At 49.2% G+C, this 26,028-nt stretch overlaps 10 protein-coding genes; 6 read left to right on the forward strand and 4 right to left on the reverse strand.

Moving 5' to 3' along the window:
- Positions 1-57: 57 nt before the first annotated feature.
- Positions 58-2,148, reverse strand: RCC_00063 (uncharacterized protein; the record flags this gene model as incomplete). Its single annotated transcript, XM_023765218.1, has 1 exon — positions 58-2,148. The coding sequence occupies one exon, from the start codon at positions 2,146-2,148 to the stop codon at positions 58-60; it is 2,091 nt and encodes a 696-aa protein (XP_023620986.1).
- A 100-nt stretch (positions 2,149-2,248) lies between these two features.
- Positions 2,249-3,613, reverse strand: RCC_00064 (related to cell cycle-regulated histone H1-binding protein; the record flags this gene model as incomplete). The annotated part of the gene is made up of 1 exon (XM_023765219.1): positions 2,249-3,613. One exon carries the CDS (start codon positions 3,611-3,613, stop codon positions 2,249-2,251), a length of 1,365 nt encoding a protein of 454 aa, XP_023620987.1.
- A 529-nt stretch (positions 3,614-4,142) lies between these two features.
- Positions 4,143-6,197, forward strand: RCC_00065 (related to DNA directed DNA polymerase II chain B; the record flags this gene model as incomplete). The annotated part of the gene is made up of 1 exon (XM_023765220.1): positions 4,143-6,197. The coding sequence occupies one exon, from the start codon at positions 4,143-4,145 to the stop codon at positions 6,195-6,197; it is 2,055 nt and encodes a 684-aa protein (XP_023620988.1).
- Positions 6,198-6,449: 252 nt separating this feature from the next.
- Positions 6,450-6,842, forward strand: RCC_00066 (uncharacterized protein; the record flags this gene model as incomplete). Its single annotated transcript, XM_023765221.1, has 1 exon — positions 6,450-6,842. The coding sequence occupies one exon, from the start codon at positions 6,450-6,452 to the stop codon at positions 6,840-6,842; it is 393 nt and encodes a 130-aa protein (XP_023620989.1).
- Positions 6,843-12,846: 6,004 nt separating this feature from the next.
- On the reverse strand, positions 12,847-14,925 carry RCC_00067 (uncharacterized protein; the record flags this gene model as incomplete). Its single annotated transcript, XM_023765222.1, has 1 exon — positions 12,847-14,925. One exon carries the CDS (start codon positions 14,923-14,925, stop codon positions 12,847-12,849), a length of 2,079 nt encoding a protein of 692 aa, XP_023620990.1.
- Positions 14,926-15,626: 701 nt separating this feature from the next.
- Positions 15,627-17,371, forward strand: RCC_12164 (uncharacterized protein; the record flags this gene model as incomplete). XM_023765223.1 has 2 exons in its annotated part: positions 15,627-15,662; positions 15,719-17,371. 2 exons carry the CDS (start codon positions 15,627-15,629, stop codon positions 17,369-17,371), a joined length of 1,689 nt encoding a protein of 562 aa, XP_023620991.1.
- A 743-nt stretch (positions 17,372-18,114) lies between these two features.
- Positions 18,115-18,799, forward strand: RCC_00069 (probable NADH2 dehydrogenase (ubiquinone) acyl carrier chain precursor; the record flags this gene model as incomplete). XM_023765224.1 has 6 exons in its annotated part: positions 18,115-18,342; positions 18,398-18,415; positions 18,470-18,550; positions 18,603-18,651; positions 18,703-18,741; positions 18,792-18,799. The coding sequence occupies 6 exons, from the start codon at positions 18,115-18,117 to the stop codon at positions 18,797-18,799; spliced, it is 423 nt and encodes a 140-aa protein (XP_023620992.1).
- Positions 18,800-19,379: 580 nt separating this feature from the next.
- On the forward strand, positions 19,380-20,631 carry RCC_00070 (related to trans-Golgi protein GMx33; the record flags this gene model as incomplete). XM_023765225.1 has 3 exons in its annotated part: positions 19,380-19,923; positions 20,024-20,517; positions 20,581-20,631. 3 exons carry the CDS (start codon positions 19,380-19,382, stop codon positions 20,629-20,631), a joined length of 1,089 nt encoding a protein of 362 aa, XP_023620993.1.
- A 572-nt stretch (positions 20,632-21,203) lies between these two features.
- On the reverse strand, positions 21,204-22,706 carry RCC_00071 (uncharacterized protein; the record flags this gene model as incomplete). The annotated part of the gene is made up of 1 exon (XM_023765226.1): positions 21,204-22,706. One exon carries the CDS (start codon positions 22,704-22,706, stop codon positions 21,204-21,206), a length of 1,503 nt encoding a protein of 500 aa, XP_023620994.1.
- Positions 22,707-23,121: 415 nt separating this feature from the next.
- Positions 23,122-24,786, forward strand: RCC_00072 (probable delta 8-sphingolipid desaturase; the record flags this gene model as incomplete). Its single annotated transcript, XM_023765227.1, has 1 exon — positions 23,122-24,786. One exon carries the CDS (start codon positions 23,122-23,124, stop codon positions 24,784-24,786), a length of 1,665 nt encoding a protein of 554 aa, XP_023620995.1.
- Positions 24,787-26,028: the final 1,242 nt, after the last annotated feature.

Raw genomic sequence — 26,028 nt, forward strand, 5'->3', positions numbered from 1 at the left:
TATTGCCTCTTGTCACTCACGCCCACATCTTTCAAAGTATGTCAAACTCCAGGATTCTCATGCCCCTGCTTCTTCCTCGCCATCAACAGAAAGCGGGAAACTCCTCCAAGCTCCTCTCCAATCACCCTTCCCCTCTACCGGCCACAACCCCTCAAAAATCTCTCTCAAAGCCTTCTGAAGTCGCATGTCCTTTCTCCAAGGTCCATCGTCTCTTGCACCCGGGACTTCTTCAATATCCACCTTCTGCCCTATGCGAGTGACTTTCCAGTTTCTCTCCAACAGAGAGAAGCATTCCGGAAGACCTGGAAGAGTGCAGTGATCATGAAAGGTCCCGCCACCGATGGGATGAAGTATAAGATTCTTCACAGGAGCGGAGGCAGTTGGGGAGATCAGACTGTGGATTTGAAGGGCGAGGTTGGAGTCAAAAGCGGCGTTTATGAGAGCATCCCKGACATCTTCCTTTGTAGGTCGATTGGCAAGCGGGTATGCACCTGTAGCCCCGGGAGGGTAAATCCCTTCTATTGCGAGATTTTCATTAAACATAAGAGGTTCTTCTTCCTCGATCTGGTCCTCGGGAGGAGGTATTAGGAGGTCGGGATTGGAACAGTCGAGGGTAAGGAAAAGGGTTCTCAGGCGAGGGAACGTGCTGAGGATCTTGTAGAGGGAAGTTTCTGTCCTGCCGCCTTTGCTTCGGCGGATTGTGAGGCGGAGGTCCTCGAGGTTGGGGCAGTGGAAACGGAGGGCTTGGAGAGAGGAAGCGGAAAAAATCAGTGAGCTGTAGTAGTAATCAGGCAGAGTCCAGAATGTTTTGAGAGAGGGACCGTGAGCTCTTATACTCGTTTCGACATTACTGGAGGTGATTTGGCCTTCCAGTCCTAGAGCTTGGAGTGGAGGTACCGATGCTATGAAAGCATCCAAGGCTTCGTGATAGCCCTCCACCGGCGAAGGAAACAGATAGGTATCCAGCATCAGAGTTTGAAGACTCGTTAGTTGGCAAGTCGTTAGCCATCTTAATGTATCCTCGGCTGGCATTGAAAGGCGGAGTGTTTGCAAACTCGAGAAGTCTACAAATTGAGACCATTTCTGAACATGTTCTGCATCCACGCTCGACGGCCCTCCTATGTCCAAACGCAGTAGTCTTTGGAGTCTGTGCTCGATCTGTGGTGTCTGCAGTTCGACCTGTGGTGTCTGGAGTCGTACCAGAGCTCGCATCTCCCTCTCAAGCTCAGCATCTCGCGCCTGTTGTGGACGATCCCATCCTGGGCTGTAGCAGGTCCGTACTTCCCGCAATCTCAACGCTGTTCTCACGACCATTTCCAGAAAGAGCTTCACCGACTCAGTAACGGGAGTAATGTTCCACGTCGTCGAAGAAACCTGCACGCAAACACTAGAGAGTAGCGGCGCTACATCCAGGCAGTATTGGTGTGCAGCTGCGACATCTTTTCCGAAACAAAATATTCTCAGATGAAGTCTACAATCCGAGCGCAGAGCTTTCAGCAAACACGCTGGAATATGCGCTGAATGTGCCCAGGTAACGTCGGAGAGAGCTGGTAGCTGCTCAAGCAAACGGGCGAACGAATGCCAATCAAGATCTTGAATCGGGAATGGACCATTTCCCTCGTCGTACCAGATTGGCCTCATGCTACCGTACGATTCCAGCTCCGTCCATTCATCAGAAAGAGACTCATCTCTATAATTCAGGAAATCCACATGTTTCTCCCTGTGGTATGTGATTTCCAATTCGTGGACGTACTTCATGCCGACACTGGCAAGGGTGCTCGTGAGAGATTTGACCTTTTGCTGGAATGCATCATTGGACATCCTTGTCTCGAATTGGATGGTGCGGAACAGAACAGAGATGGCAGCTGAACGGCATTTTTGACTGACGAGGCTGAAGGATTGGAGATTGGTGGAAGGGCGGAGAAATGTGCATATGTACTGCAGCAGTTCGATGGGTAGGTCTTGGAGAGACATGTTGATGGTGTTTGATGTCTGTTTGAAAGCTGGAGCCTTGGATGACTTGAGGTGAGGGATCGTGCGGAAGAACTTTGATCCACTTATTGACGGCGCGCCTGAACATTTCTTGAACCAACGAATGGAATTGTAGCAGCAGAAGGCGAGGCGGGTCACATTCCAGAAGGGTATCATTCATACAAACAGCTAAAGCATCCTGAATCCATTGCCTTTCCATCGGGACAAGCGAGCTAGCACATCATCTCAGCACTGCTCGTTCATCTTCACTCAGAACTCAGGCATCCTCAACCTTGGTCTTCTTCCCATTGCTGACGCTTTCCTCTTGTACCACATCGTCGGCCTTTCGCTTTCCCTTGCCCTCAACAACAGGCTCAGCCTTGACCTTCTTCTTCTTCACCAGACCCGACAAATCATTGGCCTGCGCCGTAGCCTCCTTCAACCTCTTCTCCGCCTCTCCTTTGCTTTCTCCCAACATCGCGCCTAGTACACCCTGCATAACCGCATCCCCGTTGTCGCCCTGCATAGCGCTCAAACTGGCTGCAGGTTTGCGGAGATCTTGGAGACGTTGCTCCATGTCGCCAACCATTTCCTTTACGTCCGCAATGCTTGCTTCTTGGTCCTTCTTCTTGTCTCCTTCCAATGTATCCAGGGACTTCTCTTCCAGTGTGATGCGCGCTTTACATGATGCAATCGCCTTTTCCATTTCCGCCGCTGCTTCGCTGCGCATCTCCTCATTTATTTCAGAAACGCTAGCGGACCCGTCCTTTCCTTCCGTCGTGCTTGTCACGCTGGCAAACTCGAGCGCCAAGCTGAGTTTGTAGTGTGCTTCGGCAACGAGACTGCTTTCCTGTGGGTAGAGCTCGAGCTTGTACTTCAACGATTCCTTCGTATCGGAAATGGCATCTGTAAATCGTTCGTTTTCGAGTGAGATTTCTGCTTGGAGGTCATGTGTGTCTGCCAATCTCTCCCTTAAGAGACGTAGCTCCGGGGACTGTTTGTTAGAGGACTCGAGTGCTTCAATTTTCCTGGCCAGCAGGACGCGAGCCATGTCAAGGATCTCATACGCGGTCTGAAAATCGTCGTCTTCTTMCTCTTCTCCCTCACCACCATCCTCACCACCATCCTCGTCTTCATCCTCCGAGTCTGTGAAGTTCTCATCGCCCGTGATTTGGAAGTAGGGATTCGATCCYGTCGTTGGTTCTTCTTCCTTCCTCATGCTGTCCTTCTCCTCCGTAGCAGCCTCAACCACATCCTCAGCCAGCTTCTGCTCACCACTTGCAATGGCATCCCCGATCACGCTCTTGCTACTTCCCTCCCCAGCGTCCTGTGTCTTACGCTTCTTCTTCTTGGGTTTCGGTTTGCTCTCCGCGACTTTTCCACCAAGAACATCGCTGGCCTGCACAGCGACATGGTACAAACACCGGCCATATTGGTAAAGAAGATTTGCGTTTTCCGGAGACATTTCGCCATTGATCTCATCTTGCAATTCCACTCCGCGGGAGTAGAGCTCTGCAGCCGCCGGGTAGTTTTTGAGAGAGTATTGCTGCGTCGCGGCAGCTTTGAGCTGGTCCAGTTGAGCGGGGAGGCCACCGACGCCGGTGGAGTGGTCATCCGTGATTTGCGATGTTGGATCATCCATATTGAATGTGATTGGTGTTGTTTGTAAGAGTGATGCAGGAACGAAGTGGAAGACAGAAAGTTGGAAGAGAGGGAATATGCGATGGAGCTCGGACCAGTCAAGTCGCGACACGCGACTGCCTCGCGTCCGCGTCCGACAAGCTGGATCGCGACTTCCAAAAGATGTACATTTCCGAACAGGAATAACTTCACGCCACTTTTCTTCTTTTACACCTCATATGATGGCGATTGACACCAATCCCGCCGCCTATTCCTCTTCCCCCGCTTTTGCGACTCCCGTCCATCCCTTCCCGCCTACAGCTCGCAACCCCGCTCCACCCCCACCGCCAGCATTCAAACCTGCGGTGATAACGACCATCCTTCCGATCCTCCTACCTCCCTCGACTCTCCGACCTCTGGCATTCCGGATCTTGAAGAAACATAGCCTGAATCTCAATGCAGCGGCACTACAAGCACTTGCAACATTCATCGGACGACATTGTGGTTCGACATGGCGAGAAGAAGGGACGGGCGAGAGGGTGCTAGAAGAAATGGCAAAGCTATGGAAAGCCGAAGCCGGAGCGGTGATTGTAGAGGATGGGGAGAAGCTGAGGACGATTCTGAGGACGCTAGAAGGTGGAATGGTAGGCGGGAGGATCGTGGGCGCTGTTGCCAAAGGAGGACTGCTTAGGAGGCAGTTCAGCAATTTGAGCGATGCTGCATCACCACCTACACTGGAGAGACAGGGAAGCAGTTCGCTTGGAATGGGAAGTCTGCAGGTCAACGAAAATGAAGGTGCTGAGAACGAGAAGGATGAGAGTAGTCGAGACCCCAGGAGTTGGTTGAAGGTCGTCGGTGCTTTTCAACAACCGAGATTCACTTACGATGTTGAAAAGAAACACTTTTTGACCATATCCACCAAGCCAAGCTCATTCCCCGACCCCAAAGAGAAGACAAGGGTGTTCCGAGAAAGATACAACATTATCCTCCAGCGACTCCAACGGAATTCCTCATTCCAAGCTCCCTCTCTCAGCGCTGGACAGAAAGGTCCAGCGGCACGGAGAAGAGACAAGGGAGGCGCGGCGGAAGTACGAAGTCATTACAAGCTCACACCAATCGCCAATCTACTTGGTCGTGGAGGATCTTCACATCTCTTACTGGGAATKCTAGCAATTGCTCCCACTGGAACGTTGGCACTCAACGATCTTAGCGGCAGCATATCCCTTGATCTTCAACACGCTTCCCCCATGGCTGTCGCCGGAGACTGCATACCCTACTTCTGCCCGGGAATGATCGTGCTTATCGATGGGCTTTACGAAGAAGACTGGAATGGCACAGGTTCCAGTAGATTAGGCAACACAGGTGGGGTGGGAGGAACAATCGGCGGACGTTTTGTGGGGTTTGAAATCTTTCACCCAGCAGTTGAGAAAAGGGATGTTGCTCTCGGTATCAACCTTTCAGCCGGAGAATTGGGAGGTGGTTTCGGCTGGGTCGATTTCCTTGGTCAAGGTTCCGAGCGAGCAGTCGGAGCAAGAATGAAGAAACTTGAACGTCAACTCATCGGCCCAAACGCAGAGATCGTCGAGGAAACACAAAAAAAGATGGTCATCATGTCGGAACTTCATCTCGACGATCCAACTACACTGGCCGCTCTTCGTACACTTCTCGAAGAGTACGCCGAGAAACCGAACCCACCCATGACCTTCCTCTTAATGGGAAATTTCTCCTCAAAAGCCAGTCTCGCAGGCAGCGGAACGGGGAGCATAGAGTACAAAGAACTCTTCAACGATCTCGCCGCTGTCCTCTCTGACTTCCCCTCCTTGCTTCGATCCAGCACCTGGGTGTTTGTACCTGGAGATAACGACCCTTGGGCAAGTGCATTCAGTGCTGGAGCAAGCACAATAATCCCTCGACAAGGCGTGCCTGAGCTGTTCACAAATCGTATCAAACGCGCCTTCGCGAACGCCAAGAATGAGATTGGAGCAAAGAAAGCGGAGGTTGAAGGAGAGGCTGTCTGGACGAGCAATCCCACTCGCTTAAGTCTTTTCGGACCCGCGCATGAACTTGTGGTTTTCAGGGACGACTTGAGTGGACGACTGCGAAGGAACGCTATTCGGATAGGACAGGCTATTCAGAAAGAAGAAGCGGATGTTACGATGTCTGGCGCTTTGCAAGAAGACGAGGAGGAAGCGGCGTTGCCGTCTACAGAGCATGATATCATGCCCAGCGATACGCAAATGACCCTCGAAGAACCCTCACTGCCGGATCCGTTGGTTATCACAAAAAATTCCGAGTCGCATGCTATGAAGGAAGCGAAACGTTTGGTGCTGTCTTTGCTGCCACAGAGTACGTTGAGTCCACATCCTATGACCGTCAGGCCGGTCTCGTGGGAGTATGCACCCAGTTCACTGGGGCTGTATCCTCTGCCCAACACCTTGATTCTGGGTGACGCGGAGGCTGGCGCGTTTTGTCTGACATTCGAGGGGTGTCATGTTGTGAATCCGGGGAGATTTTTGGGAGAGGGCGGCAAGAGGAGGAGGATCGGGTGGGTTGAGTACGATGTCTGGGGGAAGAGAGGACTGGTTCGAGAAGGATGGGTTGGTTGATACACTTTGTGAAGTTGACGGAAGGGAAAGATGTCTGCTGGATTGATCGCGTGACACAGAAACCTCGATGTGTATGCTGCATGGAATGATGAAACAAGAGAGGTGTGCTGCGCGTCGACGGCCGATCTTTCCTCATATCCCGAGCACTGCTCCGTTCGCCACCACTACCTTCGTTTCCTTTCCTACGCCTTTCCCAAGCAGACCTGAGAAGTTAACCAACATTCCTCCTCGACGAAAGCCCAACAGCTGACAATGCCCGCCGATAGCTCCGCAACACCAAGTTCTCAACATCAGACAGAGGTCCCATCGCATCGAGAATCACAAACCACACAGGATTCTGGCACGGTTGCTACAACTTCGACCAAGGCTTGTGAATTTGAGGAGTTTGAGTACATGACTACGTATCCCTTTTGTCCTGGGTGTTGTGAGGATTGGCTAGTCAGTGCTGCTGCTTATGATGAGGGGATTGAGAGAGGGAGGGAGAGGGAGAGGGAGAGGGAGAGGGCTGAGAGGGAGAGGGCTGAGAGGGAGAGGGCTGAGAGGGAGAGGGCTGAGAGGGAGAGGGCTGAGAGGGAAAGGGAGGAACTCCGTGCAGAGAGTCAGCGCCCAAGGGAGTGGATGGTCTTTTGGTCTGGTCTAGGATGAAGATGACCAGCTCTTATGAAGCTGAATGTTTGTTAAGCTAGCGTGATCATAAGCGTGCGTACATGGTTCATGGAATGCAGCATTTGCRACAGGACACCGCGTGATCCCTCAGGTACTTTGTATATACATCTCTTGAACCTGGTCTTCAGTCCTTTTCTCCTTCATCAACAATTTGATAACATGTACGCACCGCTTATGCCGAATCATCATCGAAATCATCGGAATTCACTAACAACATCTCTCAGGGGTCAAGCACAAAGCTCACGGAATCGAAGATTGAATAACAACGCTTCTCGCATACCGCTCTTACGTACTGAATCTTTGGACATGTACGACTCACCAACGCCATCGCTGCCGGACGCGGCATCCTCTCCTACGAGGCAATTATATCACGACCACGACGACACCGATGCTCACCCTTTCTGCCAGCGTTGCGGTCAGGTCCTCGAGGAGAAATGGGGAGCTGTGGGAGGCTGTCTCTGCGAACACCCAGCCCTTGCCGAAGGAGCTTCAGATTCACTGGTAGTGGAGCCTTGTCGACTTTACACTCTCGAAGAGGCTCTGAGGTTTGGGGAAGAAGAAGATGCTCACCCTTTCTGCCGAAAATGTGGCCTCGTACTCGAAGAGAAGTGGGGAGCTGTTAGTAGTTGTGTCTGCGATCTAAATGAAGACTTGGGGTAGAGCGTGGAGTCCTTGCCTTCACTTTTAGTAGCTTGGCTCGGCGTTCCTGTTAAGGGGGAGAGCGAAGTTTRTAAGGAGGAAGCTCATCGTTAAAGGGGATAGGACATGGACTTAGGGCGATGTCCGTTATTCCCATCGTTCGAACATTAATCGCCTTAGCGCTATAAACATCCCCCTTCTTATATTTACTTATCCTCCTCCTCCTCGGTGAAATTCTTAGAGAATTTCACGAGGGAACTATAGGTCTCGTATCCTAGCACCCTACTCTTTCCCTTAACTTTCTATACGCCCTTCCCTATATCGGGTCCTTATTTAATTAGCTAACTTTAAGGCTAGAGACTAAACCTCCCGCTCTCGTCGCGAATAAGTTATATACGTTCTAGCTTACTAGCCTACTTCTCCGAAATTATACCTACTAGCGGTATAGTCTTCGGAGTACGTCGCTCGATAAGCGTATCGTTCCTCTACTCGCGGTATTCTAGAATGTCTACGTTAATCGTATCTAATATTAAAATTGTCTAACTAAAAATCCAAAACTAGAGGCTAGGGAGGTAGTAGGATGTAGCGGCAAAGGGTAAGATAAGAGACTCTAATCTTAAACTAATTTATTATAAGGTGTATAGCACTTAAAGTAGGAACTAAATAAGTATGTTAATTAAATTAATTGTCTTAAGAACTAAATATTAAGAATAAGTATATGCCTTTAGCCTTAGCATCCTAATTACCTAACTAGGGAATTACCTTAGAGTGGATTCTACTCTAAGCTCTCTTCCCTTTCTAAACCTATTAGGTTTTAACATCTAATACTATAATTCTATAGACTTATATATCCTTTATCTAACCGGGGCGTCGTACGCGGCCGATTACTTACCCTATCGTAGAATCGTAGCTATACTAAGAGTCCTTTAGTAGTAGCGATAAGAAGATAACGTAGTTCGCGTTTTAAAGATTAGAGCCTATAGTAGTTTCGTCGGATAAGTTAAGCATAATAATAGTCTTTCGGTCCTTAGTACCTACTCCTACTTCTTTATAGAAAGCCTTAAACCGAAGACTAGCCTTTTCGATATTCTTAACGATAATTACGCGAATTCCGGTATCTTTAAGCGCTTATTTAGCTTTATCTAGCTAGTTCTCGAATTATACGAATAGGATCGCTTACTCGTTCTTTCTTTCGACTTTACCGAGAATTCCTACTACTACGTTAATTTTAGCTCTATAAGGCGTAGCCGCGTAGAAGTTATCTAACTTACTAGGCTAAAGTAGATAATAATCGGACATTAGACTACTATAGTCGTAACTAGGATAAATAAGAGTTTCGCTCTCTTTTTTCTTTAAATAGTAATTACGATATATAGTATATCCGTAGAGCGTAAAGATAGCTACGTCGAGAGAGGCTATTACGCTATATTCGAGGTCGTCGTATATTACTTCGACATTATCGTCTTATAAAATTTACTAGAGGTTATATAGGTTCTACGTATACCTTACTAATCGCTTCTCTACTAGTAGACGATTATATAGACTATTAACGTAGGCTATTAACGCTCTTTTACTAGCCTCGTAGTCGTCGTCGCGTTTCCTCCGCTTAGTAATCGTGCTAGTAGTAATCTTTATACCTCTAGTAGCGTTCGTAATATCTAAGAGCTACTTATATACCTTAGAGTTACTAAGGGTACTATTATTAAGTCGTAACTAAACCTAATTTACGAACGCCTCTTTAGTTTCTTTCGCTTTAGATATAGTAGTAGGAAGCTTACTAAGTAGGTTATTAACTATAGCGTATCGACTACGCGTAACGGCGTATAGGCTTGTATTATCGTTATTACGGCGCGAGAACGCTATAACCTTTAAGAGTACCTCTTCTATAGAAGTCGAGATTAAGATAGTATTATTAGAGCGTTTATCGCGGTTAGTCGCTTTAGTTTTAGTCTTCTTCCGAATACGTATATTAGCAAAATTAAGGTACTAAGATAGTTCGGCGTATAGTATACGATAATCGAGGTCTAACGCTACTAGTACGAGGTAATCCTAGAACTTTATCTCGTTATAATCTATAATATTCTAGCGTATAAACGTATCTAGAAACTTCTAGTCGATCTCGTAGATATAACTATATATCGAACTTAATAGGCTCTATCGTATAGCATCGAAAAGCTTAAAGCTTATTATATCTTTATATAGCTCCTTTACGCTAATACTCTTTATTAAGCCTACTTTATTACTTCCTATACGTAAAGGGACTTTAATAAGTTCGCCTATACGGGAGACCTCGAAGAAGTCGCCTATTGTAGGAGTTACTAATTAACCCTAACGCTTATTAGCTTATATTACTACGGTAGCGATATTTAATAGTTTCGCTTTAGCCTAATAGAACTCGTCGATAATAATACGATTCTAGTAAAATATATCGAGTAAGGGCTTATCGAGCTATACGGTATTTAGGCTAGTACTAGCTTTTACCTTTAACGCTATAGAGGTAGTCTTCTTTACTTTACCCGTAATATATTCGGCGCTAGTTAGACGCTTTAATAGCATAGCCGCCTTAAATTTATTGCTATACGTACGCTCCCGATATAAGGCCTTAATATAACTCTTAAACTCCTTTTAGCCGTTCCTTATTAGCTAAAGATGCTTTAGAATCTGCTCGTACGCGAATTTTAGCTAGAGTATAAAAACTCTGCCCTTATTTATAACTAGTTTAGGAATACTAGCAAACGTAGCGAGTCGCTTAATATATATATTATTAGAGAATAGCGCTCGATTAATAACTATAATTCTATAGTCGTTTTAGAAGTCGGCGATAGACCGCTTCGCTAGGTCGCTTATAGTCTTTAATACGTATAAGCTCTTACTACCGTAGCCTAGTTTATTATAGATTTCGGAGACCTATTATTCTATAAGCGAGGATAGGTATATAATTAGAGTACTAGCGTAAGGGAGGTATCCGTTCGTACGCGGTTTTAACTTAGCCTAGATTTATACGGCCGAAGACTTCTAGAACTCGGAATAAATTAGAGTAAGGCTAGTAATAGTTTTACCGAAACCCGGGTAGTCTGTATAGATTCCTCTACGTATTAATTTAGTCGCTATTATACGTACTTCGGCTCGCTATTTAAGGGAGTTTATAAGTGCTTCTTCTACTTCTTCGATATCGAATTTAATTCCCTACTTCTAATATTTTATCTAGCTAAGAGATATAAGCTACTAAGGAAATAGCTCGATCTTTATTCTAAGGTCTTATTTATATAATAGTACGCCCCGAGTACCGATTAACTTAAAGGGCCTAAACTTAAATTCGCTTTCGCCGTTAGTCGTAAACCTCTACTTATACGTTATCGGGAGGTAGTATAGTAGCCTCGCTCTAGCCTAGTATATAATTATAGCAATATTTAGACTAAGATTAAGAGTAAAGCCGCCGTTCGTAATAACTATAGCGATTAGGTCTAGCCTTACCTTTATAACTCTTTTATAGAGGGTAGCCTTACGAGGATCTTCGTATAGCCTTAGATCTATTCTATCTACACTTAGGCCCTATCGAAGGGCTAGACGAGGGGGAGCGTAAGAGTTATAACTCCTCTAGATATTATCGTAAAGTTAATACTATTAGCTTAGGAGTAGCTATCGTCGTAGAGCTTCGAATATCTATATATTAGCGGAGAAGAACCTCGTATCGTTAGCGTATATAATATGCTCCTTACCCTTCTCTATATCTAAGACCTTAGACGCGATAGTATAGCTAATAATAGTAGCTAACTCTAAGCATTTTATAGAGTTTACGAGAGCCTTAGGGTCTAGGTACTAACTAACTCCGAGCTTTATTTCTATTACTACTAGAGTATAGCTATATATCTCGTACTACGTCTTATTAATTAGAAGCTTCGCTACTAGTATAGATCTACTAGTCGTCTATAGTCGCTAGCTCGAACAGATACGCGCGATAATAGAGCGAACCTTGTCTTTTTCTAATAGATAATTATACTAAGAGAAGACGAAGCAATTATCCTATAGCTCGCTAGTTTATATAGGATTAAGAAATAGGAATATAGGCTTACTACTACCGCTACGCTCGAGCTTCTTATAGAGACTATCGTACGCCTTACTATAACGCGGGAGATATTAGTACTTTCTATTAATAATAGATATAATGCTACCCGCCCTAGCGTAGACGTCGAGAAACTTTAGTACGGTATAATTTACAAAATTAGGTCATTCTAACCTTAACTACTATAATACAATTTCGGTTCTAGAGGCTATAATAGTTAAAGGTAGAGCTTCTAGTTTTAGAATTCTAAGTAACTAGCTATATACGTCGAGTACGCTACTCTAGTCGAGAGTAGTACTTCTCGCGACTAGCTACGCTAATAGGCGCCTTAAAGGATCGTCTCTAGTTAAGTCCTTACCTAGCGTAGCGTATAGACGGAACTTAGCCGTACTAGTTAGAGAGATTATAAATTCTAACGTCGCGTCCTCGAAGGTATAAATAATAGTCTAAATATATATACGTCGGATGCTAGAGAGAGAGAGCGAAGCTTTTAATATAGTACTCGCTACTATACTATACTCTAATAATAGCTAGACAATCTCGTAGAGGTTAACGGGTAAGAAGGAAACTTTAAGGGGTATAATAGACTAAGCGTGTTCCTTAAAGTCTACTAGAGACATTCGGTTCCGGCTTATCGTATTATCCTATATATAATTATACGCCGGGTTACTACCGTACGATGTATAAGTTATATGTCCACAATCCTTATATTACTAAATCGGTCTCCCTACAATTCCCTTTAAGCCCTCGTAGTAACATCTACGGGTAGCTATCTTAGCCTTTTTTTAGCAGGCTGTCTATGTTAGGGAGCGCGCTCGTTTACATTCGAAAGAGCTTAGTCAAACCGGTAACAAGTTTGCGGTCTGCGCGTGTAGGCACGTCCTAACAGCTAGGCCTACGTCCCTGCGTATTGATCGTGTAGTAGCCGGGAATTAGAGCCGACAAGATTGAAGCTGCGATAACTGTACTAGACATTACATTGCCGGCAAGACTTTGAATCTCCGATTGCGATTTAGTAGTGAAGCCGATCTTTTCTAGCGGAATGCCCTGTAGCTTTAGAAGTTCCTCCGATGTAAGCACTCTCCCTAAGTCAGTAATAAAGTAGAGACCGCTTAGCGTGATGCAGCCAGCAATGCCGAATGGTCTGTGATCTGTTTTACGGTGGATGTTCTGCGACAGATCGAAGATTCTCGTCTTAAATCGGCAATCATACATGTCCAATGCTTTGCGCAAGACTGCTCCATCGATAGTGTCCAGCACGCGCTCCACCTGCTTGTGGTACTATGGAGCATATCCGTTGTCCGGAGGGAGCATTTGTCCACTTTCAGACCAGTTTGTAATAGGACGTGCCCATCCGAGTTTCATGTCTTGCCGGTACTCCATCTGTGTGATTTGACACTGTCTCCAATCAACCTCCTTTGTAGGTGCATCACTTCGGATAGTCTGGCGGGTGATTCGATCGTTGGGCTCTAGAAAATCGGACACTGGTGAGCTTGCCGAACGCTTGAATTTCACCATGAGCTCTAGCCATCTAGTAGCTGATCCGGGAGCATAGCCTTTGAGCTTCTTATTGAAGCAAGCCATATATCCACGCTCACGGATCTGCGGTAGGTAATAATCGCGTGTGTTGACCGAGGCACCACTGCAGTCGTAGCCAATGTTTTCATAGTCCGTTAGCATGCGGTCCCAGTCTGCTCCGCTCACATTCTCCAGTAACACGATCGAAGGTCGAAAGGCTCTACAATACGAGAGTACTGCATTCCAGGTATCCGCAGACTCGCCGCCGGCGTCGAGATCCYTCTGGTAGGTGTTTAGACCTGAGAAATCCACGCAAGAGGTACCGGCGATAACCACATCAACCTCCTTCGGCACGGGGACCTTGCCGCCATAGGCTGTCGTGGCCATGGGCTCCTCATTGCTGACCACGCTCGTGAGCTCGGTAATGTCCCTAAATATGACAGGTGGGTTGAAGTTTCGCTCGATGTACGCCTGCTTGAAGGGGACAATTTCCGCGGAGAAGAGGTGCTCAACCTTTAAATGCAGGTCGCTCTTTGACAGACAGTCCGCGATCATTTCTAGCGCGAGCAAAGGACTCTCCGTTCCAGAGCACATTGTAGCGACTCGAATGGGTCTTGCGTCGAGGCCGGTAATAACGCTATCAAGTCCTAGCTTGCGAGCTTTCGCCGTCATGTTGCAAAAGATGTCCTCGGTCTCGAACATTGGAGGTAAGGTGTAATTGATCTTCTTCGCCTCCGCGTTGCCACTCTTCAAGTTGACCATTCGTTTGCGACTGCCTTTGGAACTGGCTGTAGGCTTTGAATCTTTGCTAGTACCTGTTGGTTTCGCTTTACTCGCTTTACTCGCTTTACTCGCTTTACTCGCTTTGGCGGGTTTTGCCCGTAGCGCATCGTATTCGTCTTCGTTCTCTTCGCATCCCTCATCGACGCTTGTCTCGCCAAGATCCTGCGCAAGCTCCAGTTCCAACTCATTATAGTCCTCCGAGACGGCGGCGTCGTCGTTCTCATTAGCCGCGAAATCGGCATCGTCATCATCTTGATATCGCGACTTTGCCTTTCGAGATGTCACTAAAGGCCTGGAAAGCTCGTCCTCTGATTCGGCAAGGTCCATGTTGATATACGACTTGCGTGCGTTGCGTCTTGATCCGCGACGAGGAGACTGCTCGTCACTTGCGGAGGACATTGCGACGTGGGTTGGCGGCGTCGCATTATCGTATATGTCCAGCTCGACTGCTTGAGAACTTGGACGCTCCAAAATGTTAAGGGTAGAAACCTTGGAACTGACTCCCCTGCGCAAATCCACGAACCCACTAGCATGCATTGATGGCTTGGAGATATAGTTGGACTTCTGCCTACGAGAAGACGCCACTGATATCGTATTGGACGATAAGGACCCGGAGACTGGCCTAGCCGGTGATTTGGTAGCTGGCTGGCGAGCAGCAGGACTGGGAGCGAATATTCTTCTGGTCGCCTCGGATGCAGGCCTCGAACACTCGGCGACATCCTGTGGGTGTGGCATTACCGGCTTCACGTACAGCTTCCTTTTCATTTTCTGTGYGAAGTCTTCCTCGCTCAGATCGGTCTGGTGATTGGATTTCAGCTCACCAAGTGGACGGTGATGGGATACAATGATCTCGTCGTCGCTGTCACCGCGTGACAAGTCGACAAATGCTCGCTTGGGACGCTTGGCAGCGGGTTCCACATTCTCGTCGTTGTTAATCGACTCCGCAACCGCATGGCTGCGCTTCTTGCCGTTTCCAGGTGTAGAGCTCACGGGAGTAGTAGTGGTAGCTGTATGTGTGGAAGTTCCAAGACCGATCCAACGGCGCATGAATGAGGCCATTCTGGGATGAGGTGAGGCGTCACTTTCTGTTATCTCATGGGTGGGTCTGTAGTTTGGAAGTTTGGTATGTACTAAATGTGATGTAGGAACGAGGTGCTTCGTAGCCGTCTGGGTGGTAAAGCCGAAGGGTGGGTGTGAAGACGCGACGAGGGGGAAGACGCGAGGAAGTCGCGACGGAGGACCCTGAAACCTCAATGCCCGGATGACAACCGAACGCCGATATGAGCGAAGGAGCATCCGCATCCACATGCAGAGGAGCCTGGTCATTTTGCTCAGTTATCGTACGTTGACGAGTTGTTACTTGAGAAGAAACCACTTTTAGGGCGTGCAGTCCTCAGGCGGAACTGCCTGGACTGAACAGCAGGGATCCTAGGGAGTGAAGGTCCATATTCGTAGCCCCCAGCACAGAACCTGGAAGGGACAAGACGGGCGGATGCTCACGATGGGAGAGATTCGGCTGAACTAGAGCGAGCAGCACGAAATTCACAATCAACTTGGAACGCTCATTGCTGCCCAGGGTCAACAACCGAAAGTGACGGGAGGTGGAGTTCGAATCCTCGAAAGTTCAAGATCACTCCACTAAACTTGAACTAGTGCAAGTCAGCGAAATCTTGGCTGATTTCTTTCTTCACCTCACCGACCGCCGCCAGCAGCGTCACACGCACTTCGACACGACATCCTCTTCTGCCGAAGACCCGGAAATGGAGCCAACCGAAGATCCGCTGGAAGGTCTCGAGGTAAATTTGCCGTTATTACAGCACTTCCTGCAGCGCTGACACTACACCTGCCACAGGAACGCCTCCAAAGTCACAATAAAGCATTCGAGTCACTACTCGCCCTCACACCCGCGCGCCAACATTTCGGCAGTCAGATCGAAGATGGCCTAGATCCTTCCGAACAATGGACCCGCAAGAAGCAGACCAAAGAGCAGAAGAAGGCGGCGAAGAAGGCAAAACTCGACCCCGCCAACCAGAAGAGCGCGCTGGACGTTATGAAGGAGCGCGAGAAGAAGCGCAAGCGTGAGCTGGGAATGGAGGACGAAGATGCTGGTGAGGGAGCTGGCGAGGAGCACGAGAAACCGGCCAAGTCAAAGAAGCAGAAACAAGAGCTTGAAGGCGAGGCACTAGAGGCGAAAAAGAAGGAAGTGAATGAGCGACAAAAAGCGAAGCGCGAACAAAAGAAGGAGAAGAAGGCTGCGATAAAGGCCAAGGCGGAGGCGAAAAAGGCCGCCAAACAGGATGCGGACCTCGCCGACGCATTGGCGGAACGACAAGCGGCGGACGGTGCAGCGGAGGAGAGCGACGACGATGACAATGACGATGCCGAGCCAGTTTCACACCCTGCCGATCTTGAAGCGTTGGATGTCTCCGGACTTGCGAGCTCTGACAAGGAAGACGATGAAGACGAGGATGCATCATCAGCACCTACCAGCCCAAAGGTCGATAGCCCTGCCTTTGACATGTCCACCAACCACTCCGAAGCATCCTCTTCATCATCAATCACACCGCCGTCTCTCCTAGCGCAGCCGAAGGAGCTGACACAAAAGCAGTCAACATCCTCCACATCCGCAAAGGCAAAGGCCGACCTTAAGATAGCGCTTCCCACACAAAAAGCTCTCACCAAATCCTCCGACATTACATCAGGTACATCATCGCCCAAGATACACCTTCCCAACATAGACCAAGCAGAGTTACAAGAACGACTCCGCAAGCGAATAGAAGAGCTACGCGCGAGGAGGAAGGCTGACGGAGACGGTGGCAAGCCCGCCAAATCGCGACAGGAGCTTCTCGAACAGCGCCGCAAGAAGGAAGAGCAGCGTAAGGCTCACAAGAAGGAACTCCGCCGTCAAGCAAAAGAGGATGAAGCACAAAAACGCGAGGAACAACTGCGCGGGTCTGGTAGCCCACTCTCCACAGATGTCTTTTCCCGCGCTTCGCCGCGGCCACAAGCAGAAAACAGTTTCTCTTTCTCTCGCCTCGCTTTTGATGACGGCACAGCAGCCGACGCTTCATTGACAGAACTCCACGACCCACGCAAACGCAAGGGACCTCAAGATCCTCGTACAGCACTCCTAGCCGCGGAAAAAAAGCAAGCCCGTCTGTCGGGTCTTGATGCAGTGAAGCGCGCGGACATTGATGAGAAGGAWATGTGGTTGAATGCGAAGAAGCGCGCACATGGAGAACGAGTCAGAGACGATACAAGTTTGTTGAAGAAGGCGCTGAAGCGGAAGGAGAAAGACAAGAATAAGAGTGAAAAGGCTTGGAATGAGAGGAATGCCACTGTTGTGCAGGGCAAGCAAATGAAGGATAAAAAGCGAGAGGCCAATTTGATGAAGCGGAGAGACGAGAAGGGTAGCAAGAAGGGTGGGAAGAAACCTGCCGGCAAGGGTGCGGGTGGAGGGAAGAAGAAGCCTAGAGCTGGGTTTGAGGGGAGATTCAAGGCGTGAGTGATTTGAGTTGAGATGAGATAGTAGGAATGGAAATCGAAGCGATTGGTCCTGCCATGCTGTTTCCTGGACTATTTCCATGCGTGATAATGTTCACATATTGGTCTCATGGCCGAGTCCACAGAAGAGTTGGCCGTGTGACTTTGCTTCACTAGCCAATTGCATGATGGAATACTATCTCTGGCTTGAAGATCAAACTTAGTGAGATGTTGAACGTTCCACGCCCCAGTCGTGCGTACCTGTTGCTTGCGGATAGCCCGATCTCGCTCCTTAGGAGGAGAAGCAACATAATGGTCACCAACATTTTCTTGAAAGAGCTCATCGAATGGAATACAGATGATTTGAGACAGACCGAGATTGAACGATCGTGTTTCCTTTCTTACCTTACCTTATTATGTTCGCGCAGCTCACGACCGATCGAGAGATCTTGCTGAACATCAGCGTGCAGTGGCACTTGCCCACTGAGATGATACTCCAAGACAGTACTATGGATAAGAGCGAAGGATCCCACGGCTCTCATTGCTCATCGTCTGGACATGCATTGCTGGCATGAAAGATCATTAAAAAGATATGTTCGAGATGTTCAAGTCGAAGTGAAGTCGTGCCCATCGAATCTCAAGAAGCAAGCGCCACATCCAAACGGAATTTGCCGTGACCACTTCTCGACTTTGCCCATCTCATCGATCATCAAAGAAGAAACCACCCAAATCCAACCACCACTCCTCCACTACACAGACCTCAACATGTTCCGCACCGCCCTCCTCCGCTCCGCACGATGCGTCGCCCAGCAGACTAGCGTTCGCGCCGCCTCACCTGCCGTCCGCACCGCTCTGCGCACTCCTTTCATCACAAGCCGCATCTCCACCCCCGCGACATCACTCTCCGCCGTACGGTGCTATGCTTCCTCTTCCGGACTTGGACAGGAGGAAGTTACTGGAAGRATTCTGGATCTGTTGAAGAACTTTGACAAGGTATGCTAGCTGGGGCGATGGCATTGAGATGGGATTGAGCTAATGGGGATTACAGGTCTCGGATGCTTCAAAGGTATGGATTCGCAGGAGGCAGTTATGGATGGGTTGATATTGATGATCAATACAGCTTGCGGCGAACTCCCACTTCACCAACGACCTCGGATTGGACAGCTTGGATACCGTTGAGGTGGTCATGGCGATAGAGGAGGTTCGTGGCGTCATATACCAAGTATGCGGAGGTGGAGACTTACATCACGCAGGAGTTCAGCATTGAGATCCCAGATAAGGAGGCGGATGCCATCCACAGTGGTATGTACAGGATGAGAGTGCCGGAAGGAAAGCAATGCTAACTTGCAGCAGTGGAGCAAGCCGTGAACTACATCATGAAGCAGCCAGATGGTATGTACCTGCAAGACGACCAGGTGAGGACATTCGCTAATATGGTACAGCCCACTAGATTATTGGATGAGTGTGTTGAGTTGCAATGCTCAAGGGAGACGAGAATTTGGGCACGAGGAGAGGAAGTTGCTGGTCTGTTGAAGGYGGCGCGTGACGCATTGGCAAAGCCCACGAACAGACGACCATGTACATTTGCAGGCCGAGAGAGAGGGGCATTCCGTAAAATGTGTATTGTACCATCAACCCGACCCGCTTCCATCGTCTTTCATTTGACAAGCGTTTCGGGCGCATCCTGTGATGAATTTGTCCCTCTTCCTCCAACATCTGCTAGGCATTCGCGGGCCTTCCCGCCGGACGTCGTCCTTCCAACACCGCAAACAATTCACACGCCTCGAACTTTGCACACATTGAATTTCTATACCAACCAAACGCGAGTCATACCCAAGACACGCGACAGCTCCACCACCCCCAGATCTGGTTCTTTCACGATTGTGACGGTTGAACCTCGGCGCGCGCGCAACAAGTCGTTCACCCTTGCGCGCTGGCACAGGCATCCGCTGCTGCTAGCTGTACCTTCCAGAGAATCCTCCGTCTCTTATTTCCCGCCCACACCAACCCTCAACTTCCACCACACAAACATGGCTTCGGCCTCAGGCTCTGGTTTAACCCGGCGCCGAGGTGCAGGCGGCGGCGGCGGCGGAAACGACCCCAACTCCAACGGACTCGGCGACAACGACAGCACCTCCCGCGTAGCATCCCCCGCTCCCAAAAATCCTTCCTCCAACAACGGTCCCGAAACGTCCTATGAAAGCGGCGAGAATGGCCACAAAATCGCTTTTGATCCTCGAGATATCTCCGAGAATGAAGAGCGCTCGAAGCAGCCTAAGTTGACTCTCATGGAGGAATGCTTGCTCATGGGGTTGAAAGATAAACAGGGATATCTGAGTTTTTGGAACGATAATATCAGTTATGCGTTGAGGGGGTGTATTGTGATTGAGTTGGCGTTTCGGGGGAGGATTTCCATGCAGAAGGATTCGAATCGGAGAAGGTATCCTTTGGCGGAGAGGTTGATTGAGGTGGTGGATGATACGTTGACTGGGGAGGTTCTGCTGGACGAGGCATTGAAGATGATGAAAAGCTCAGAGAAGATGAGTGTTAGTAGTTGGATTGATTTGATGAGTGGTGAGTTCTTGTGATCCCCGTCGCAACAGGAAAGAGGGATGGTCTGGAGGAAATGCTATGGGAAGACTATGGACATGGCTAACACAGAGGAATGATTTAGGAGAAACATGGAACCTCATGAAAATCGGCTACCAACTCAAACAAGTCCGCGAACGCCTCGCCAAAGGCCTCGTGGATAAGGGAATCCTCCGCACCGAGAAACGAAACTTCCTCCTCTTCGACATGGCGACCCACCCAGTCGTCGACGGCGGCGCCAAAGATGAGATCAAACGCCGCGTACGCGCTGTTTTGACCAACAGAACTGTCGTCCTCCCTCCTTCACCTTTCTTACCCGAAGGCATGGAGTTCAGATACTTGCGAACGGTCACAATGCTCTGTGCTGCTTATGCCGCGAATGTGCTGGAGAATGCCCTCGTCACATTGACGCATGAGGCGAGGGAGAGGGCTTTTGCGCAGGTTGACGAGTTGCTGGCTGAATACTCGCAATGGCCTTTTGGAAGGAGAGTAGGCGGGCAAGCTGCGATTGGAGCGAACCTGGATGGCGTGATCAGAGAGGAGGTCAACGGTGCAAAAGACAAAGAATTGCAATTGGAGGTGAGTTTCGACTTTGATCCCCTTGGTGCTTGGGGATAATGCTGATTTTTGTGTGAAAAATAGGTTGTGGCGGCTTGTCTGAGCGTCTTCACGAGACTGGACTCTCTACTCTAGAGAGCCCGAGATGACCGGCGACTTGACCCTCGGAGTCCTCATCTCTATCACCAATCTGGAAGACGCACATGCCATTTACTGTGGTCGAGTAAGGCCACGGTGGGTGGCCAGACACATGCTCGAGACACACGGACAACACCAAATTGGTCTGTCTTGTATCCGGCTAAACCAGACCTTCCAACACTGCCGCCAAAGAAGCAGCTTCGCGGCGCGGCGTTTCWAGGCGTTGGATTTCTTTTCGATTCAAAACTTTTTCTTCGTGGGTGGGTGGGTAAAGCAGATTTTCTCAAGATAGAAAGATACCATCAGTCAAATCAGGGTCCAAAGATGAAATCTCTCTTGTTTCATCCAGAAGACTGCATATAAATAGTGAAGACACTCATATTTCTCCACGTCTATGAGCCTGCTAAAAGTACGCTGCATGCAAACGATGCTCATCACCATCATCGTCATCATCAACCAGCTACCGTGTCCCGTGTGTCGTAGCAAAGTGAGAAACTCCATCGCTAAACCCCATATGCCAGCCATCATCTATGCTGTCGTTGCCTTGTCCAGCAAATTTCCACGCCTTTTCAAACCATCAAATCTTCGTCTCCGTCATCACCATCTCCATCTCTCCCCAGCCCGCTCATACTACTCTCCATCATCGGAGGAAGAGGCGGATCGTCATACTCCAAATCCATGACATCCGCCAAGTCACCCTCGACGCCACTCCCAACCTTCTTGGTCCGCTTTGAGACATCCACAAATTCCTTCGTCAGCTGCAATCTTCGATCGGCCTCACGCACGCTGGCAATCAGCTCTGTGATTCTCTGCGTTCGCGCCTCTAAATCATCTGGACCATCCACGATGTCTGGCAGTTTGGCTTCCGAGCTGTGGAAAGTCAAGACGCCAGTTTGAGACAGCTCGGCGAGGAGGTACCCTGCTCCAATCATGTTTCGTACGAGGTCGAATGTGGCCTCCACTTCCATCTCCATCAACTCCGCCACTCTTGCGACAGGCAGCGATGCGTATGTCTTCTGTAGATCAATGACCTTGTATCTCACCAAGGCCGACGCTACTTCTCTCACCAATCTCAAATTGCCTTCGTCCGCCCAGATGCGTCCTGCCTGATCCATTTCCGCCTCATACTTTTTCACGTTTCGCTGCTCGAATGCCACGGCGAGAGCTTCGTAAGGACCGACCATGTGGCGAATCCTCTGGAGTGCTGTGGCATCCATCGTAGCGGGGAATGGGAACTGCTTTCCTTGAACCAATAGTCCTAGAAGCACCCACTTTTGATAGGCTTCGACTTGGAATGCTGAGAACGAACTGGTCTTGGATTGTGAAGGTGACAGCAGGACGTGTTCTWGGAAGAGGCGGGCGCGAGTGTGATTTCCCAGCGCCAGGTAAATCGAGCCGCCCAGGTAGTAGTATTCCAACACCCACTCTGGTCTGACCTCCGTGGACAAATGTGAGGCTTGGGTTATGAAGGCATTGCTGAAGTCGTTCTCTTCGCTGGGGAGCTCGTCGGGAAGGCGTTTGGAGGACTTGTGGGGATAGGCGTGGATGGTCTTTTCGAGGATGGGGAGTGCTTGACTGGGAACACCGCTGTGCATGGCGAGACGCAGGAGTCGGATGTGATTGCTGGTGAAGGTGCCGGCAGATGGGTCCAAGCGGAGAATTCCTGCGACGAGCGGGGAGAGGTCGGTGGCGCCGTTCTCGTACAAGACTGAACAAACGGCCTCCCACAAGAGCCGCCAGTCGTTGCCGGCATATCGTACCTGGACCGGATCGAATTGGTGGAGGAAGGGAATGGCATAGCGTTCGACGAGACCTTCTCTCCGCCTGACGTCTTTGCCAGCAGCGGTGAGTTGGTGGTTGAAGGTGATTGCGTAGGCGATGGAATTGATGGACGGATCGAGGAGGTCAAGCAGGTTCTGCTTGTCGGCCAGCTTGGAGTAGGCAACATCCTTGATCTTGGCCAATTCCTTCAAATATCCGCCGACTTGGGTGTCATAGTCCTTGGGAGACAGCTTCTTCTTGGACGTGCCGCTAGGCGGGAATTGCAGCAATGTGGGGAGAATGTCCGCCATGATGGTCGTGGTGTCGAGGGGTTTGATGGTGAACGATGTCACGGCGGGGAAGATGAGATGATCAAGGAGATTGGCTCATGACGGAGGCGGCGCGGTGAATTGGGGCGATGAAGTGAGAGAGGGGGAAGTTGTTTGCTGTCGAGATGTTTGTGTTGATTGATGATGATGAGCTTCGCTTTCGGTTTCTGATTCCGAGCTGGCGCCTTCCAATCCATGTGGAGCTGCGGGGAACAAGCTTTGACATATCAAGGTGCAGGGGTGGATTCACGGGCAGGGTCTGGCCTCGCCACGATTCAGATCTCTCTTCACATTTCATAATTCACTTGTCCACGCCTGATTGAATTATTTGATTAATCCATGGAGGTCCGGAACACAGCGCCCTGATCGATTGAACCAACCCAATCTAGCCTTTACCATGCCGCCATCCACAACCTCCTCCCGAGACACGGTCCTCTCCCGCCGAAAGATTGAATCTCTCATCGCCCAGGGCCGGAAAATCGTCATCATCGAAGATGCAGTCCTGAAAGTGGATGCATGGCTGCCCTACCACCCTGGCGGTGACAAGGCCATTCTACACATGGTTGGAAGAGATGCCACCAATGAAGTCAAAGCTTTTCACTCGTTGGAGACACAGCAATTGATGCAGAGATATCGCATCGGGAAGATTGAGCCTGGTCCATGGGTTGATTTTGTGCCTCCTATCCAAGGTGGAGCCTTCAGGGATGAGGAAGTTGGCGAGGAAGCAGTGCAAGACGAAGATGCGTCTTCGGGCACGTCCAGCTCAGAGGCCTCCCCAGTTTTTGAACCTTCAATGAGGAGGAGAAGGAGAGTCAGTGACGATGCTGCCAGCGAGTCCTCGGCTACATCCATTGAGACCCTGGCTATTGGAGAGCCTTCAAAATCCACCATAAAGACATTGGACGACCGTACACAGCAGGAAATCGACCGCGATCTGGAGATATTCCCCTCTCTCGATCCACAAACTCAACATACCATCATCGAGAAGTACAAACTCCTCGATCAACGCCTCAAGGATGAAGGCCTCTACAACTGCAACTATACTGCCTACGCGTGGGAAATTCTTCGCTACACCCTCCTCGCCAGCACATCCTTCTACCTCCTCCGAACGGKCTGGTATATTCCCTCCGCCATGTTCCTAGGTCTCCTCTGGCATCAATTGGTATTCACGGTCCACGACGCCGGACACATGGGTATCACCCACAACTTCCACGCCGACTCTGTCATCGGCATCTTCATCTCCAACTTCCTCGGCGGCCTCTCCTGCTGCTGGTGGAAACGCAACCACAATGTCCACCACATCGTCACAAACTCCGCAGAGCACGATCCCGACATACAACACATGCCTTTCTTCGCCATCTCCCACCGTTTCTTCAACAATCTAACCTCGACATACTATGACCGAGAAATGACTCTGGATGCGTTCGCGAAGAAAGCTTTGCAGTACCAACATTACCTCTACTACCCCATCCTGGCCTTTGGTCGCTTCAATCTCTATGTCCTATCCTGGCAGTACATCTTCTTAGGCCAAGGACCTCGAAAGGGACCAGCATGGTGGCATCGCTATCTCGAAATGGCCGGACAGGTCTTCTTCTGGACATGGTTCGGGTATGGAGTCTTGTACCGCTCTCTCCCCAACGCAGGCACGAGGATCGCGTACTTGATGATCTCACACGCCATAACCATGCCTGTTCATGTACAAATCACATTGAGCCATTTCGCCATGTCGACCGCCGATCTTGGTGTGAAGGAATCATTCCCTCAACGAATGCTTCGAACTACGATGGACGTCGACTGTCCGCCTTGGCTAGACTTCATCCACGGCGGACTTCAATTCCAAGCTGTACATCATCTATTCCCAAGGATGCCAAGACACAATCTTCGTGCCGCACAGAAACATGTCAGGGATTTCTGTGAGGATGTCGGGATTCCATATGCTATCTATGGATTTGGAGAAGGGAATGGAAAAGTTATTGGAAGACTTGGAGAAGTTGCGCAACAGGCGAGGATGTTGGCCGAGTGTCAGAAAGCTGCTGCGAAGGATCTGATTGAGGGGCATTAGATGGTTACGGAGGTGTATATAAAGTAACGATGAACAACGAGCAATTCACACAATACAGATCGCCCTAGGGATTGGGTCTGGACCCACACTTACACTCCCTTAAGCAGTGAAAAGTCGMCCGAATTGCCCTTCCGTCCCAGCTCCTCGTCGAATTCTCATTTTACGACGACATCTGCGAAATCAGATCCTGATCGGCCGAAAGCACAAGATCCGCGCTCGAAAAAACAGATGCCTGATATACATGGTCCGGTGTGAGCTTCGGAACGTGTTACGCTCAGGTTGGGTGCACGAAGCTGTGGGAGGATTTTGGAGGAAAGTATATACGATATACTCTCCTGTTACAAGWGCTGAAGTTTAATCATAATGGAAGCCCTGTATGTTCGTTTGGACGACGGATCGTCGAGATCAAATTGGAAAAATCCCGAACAGGTTGGTTTTGTCATTCACTTTATATAGCGCTAGGAGATCAATCGAAGCGCGACGGAGACGCTAATCGTGTGGTCTTTATATACGCAGCATTTCAAGATACGGAGATTCCAAGCAACAAACCGAGACCTGGTTTGAGATTGTTATATTATGCAATCGTAGCTCCCCACAACGGATATTGTGGATGCGATGCATTGTCCGGATGTGAGAAGCTGTGGCGATATAGTTCGGATCCTCTTCGAGATTTATCAAGCTCCTTTTTCGCTAGATTGTATGGATTCTGCGAGATTGAWTGATGGCTGCTTGAGATTGATTAAGCATGTGACTTGCTCTATGTGTACACTCGGATCCCTCCTTTGGGGACCTGATTCAATATGAGCACTCTTTTAACATTGCGGACCTCGGGATCTCCTTCGTAGACAGCGCTAGATTCCTAATTACAAGCTGTGTTCATGGCTGGGACATCTGTCGTGATTTGTAAAGAGCTTTCCACAAATTTGCAATTCCCAATTTCAAGGCTCTCGGCGGGTTTCATCGTTACTCCTTAAAGTTGTTCACAAGGAGGCACGAGCTGAGATGGATCCAGCCTTTCCTTCCAATCTCAAATCTGACCACATCCAAGTTGTTCCTCCATCTTGACAGAGACAGATCTTTTCAACACTTACTCAGCATCCACCACGCTACCTGTGTTTATTCATAATGGCGCCTCGATCCTGGCAACGTCGGCGCAACCGCCCTGACGGCAAACTACCTCGGCCGACCGCTGCGCGACGTCGAACAGGTCACTCCGCCTTTTTAGGGAGATGTTCCATCAGA

The sequence above is a fragment of the Ramularia collo-cygni genome (assembly GCF_900074925.1).
Source record: "Ramularia collo-cygni strain URUG2 genome assembly, contig: RCC_scaffold01, whole genome shotgun sequence".
Lineage (NCBI taxonomy): Eukaryota > Fungi > Ascomycota > Dothideomycetes > Mycosphaerellales > Mycosphaerellaceae > Ramularia > Ramularia collo-cygni.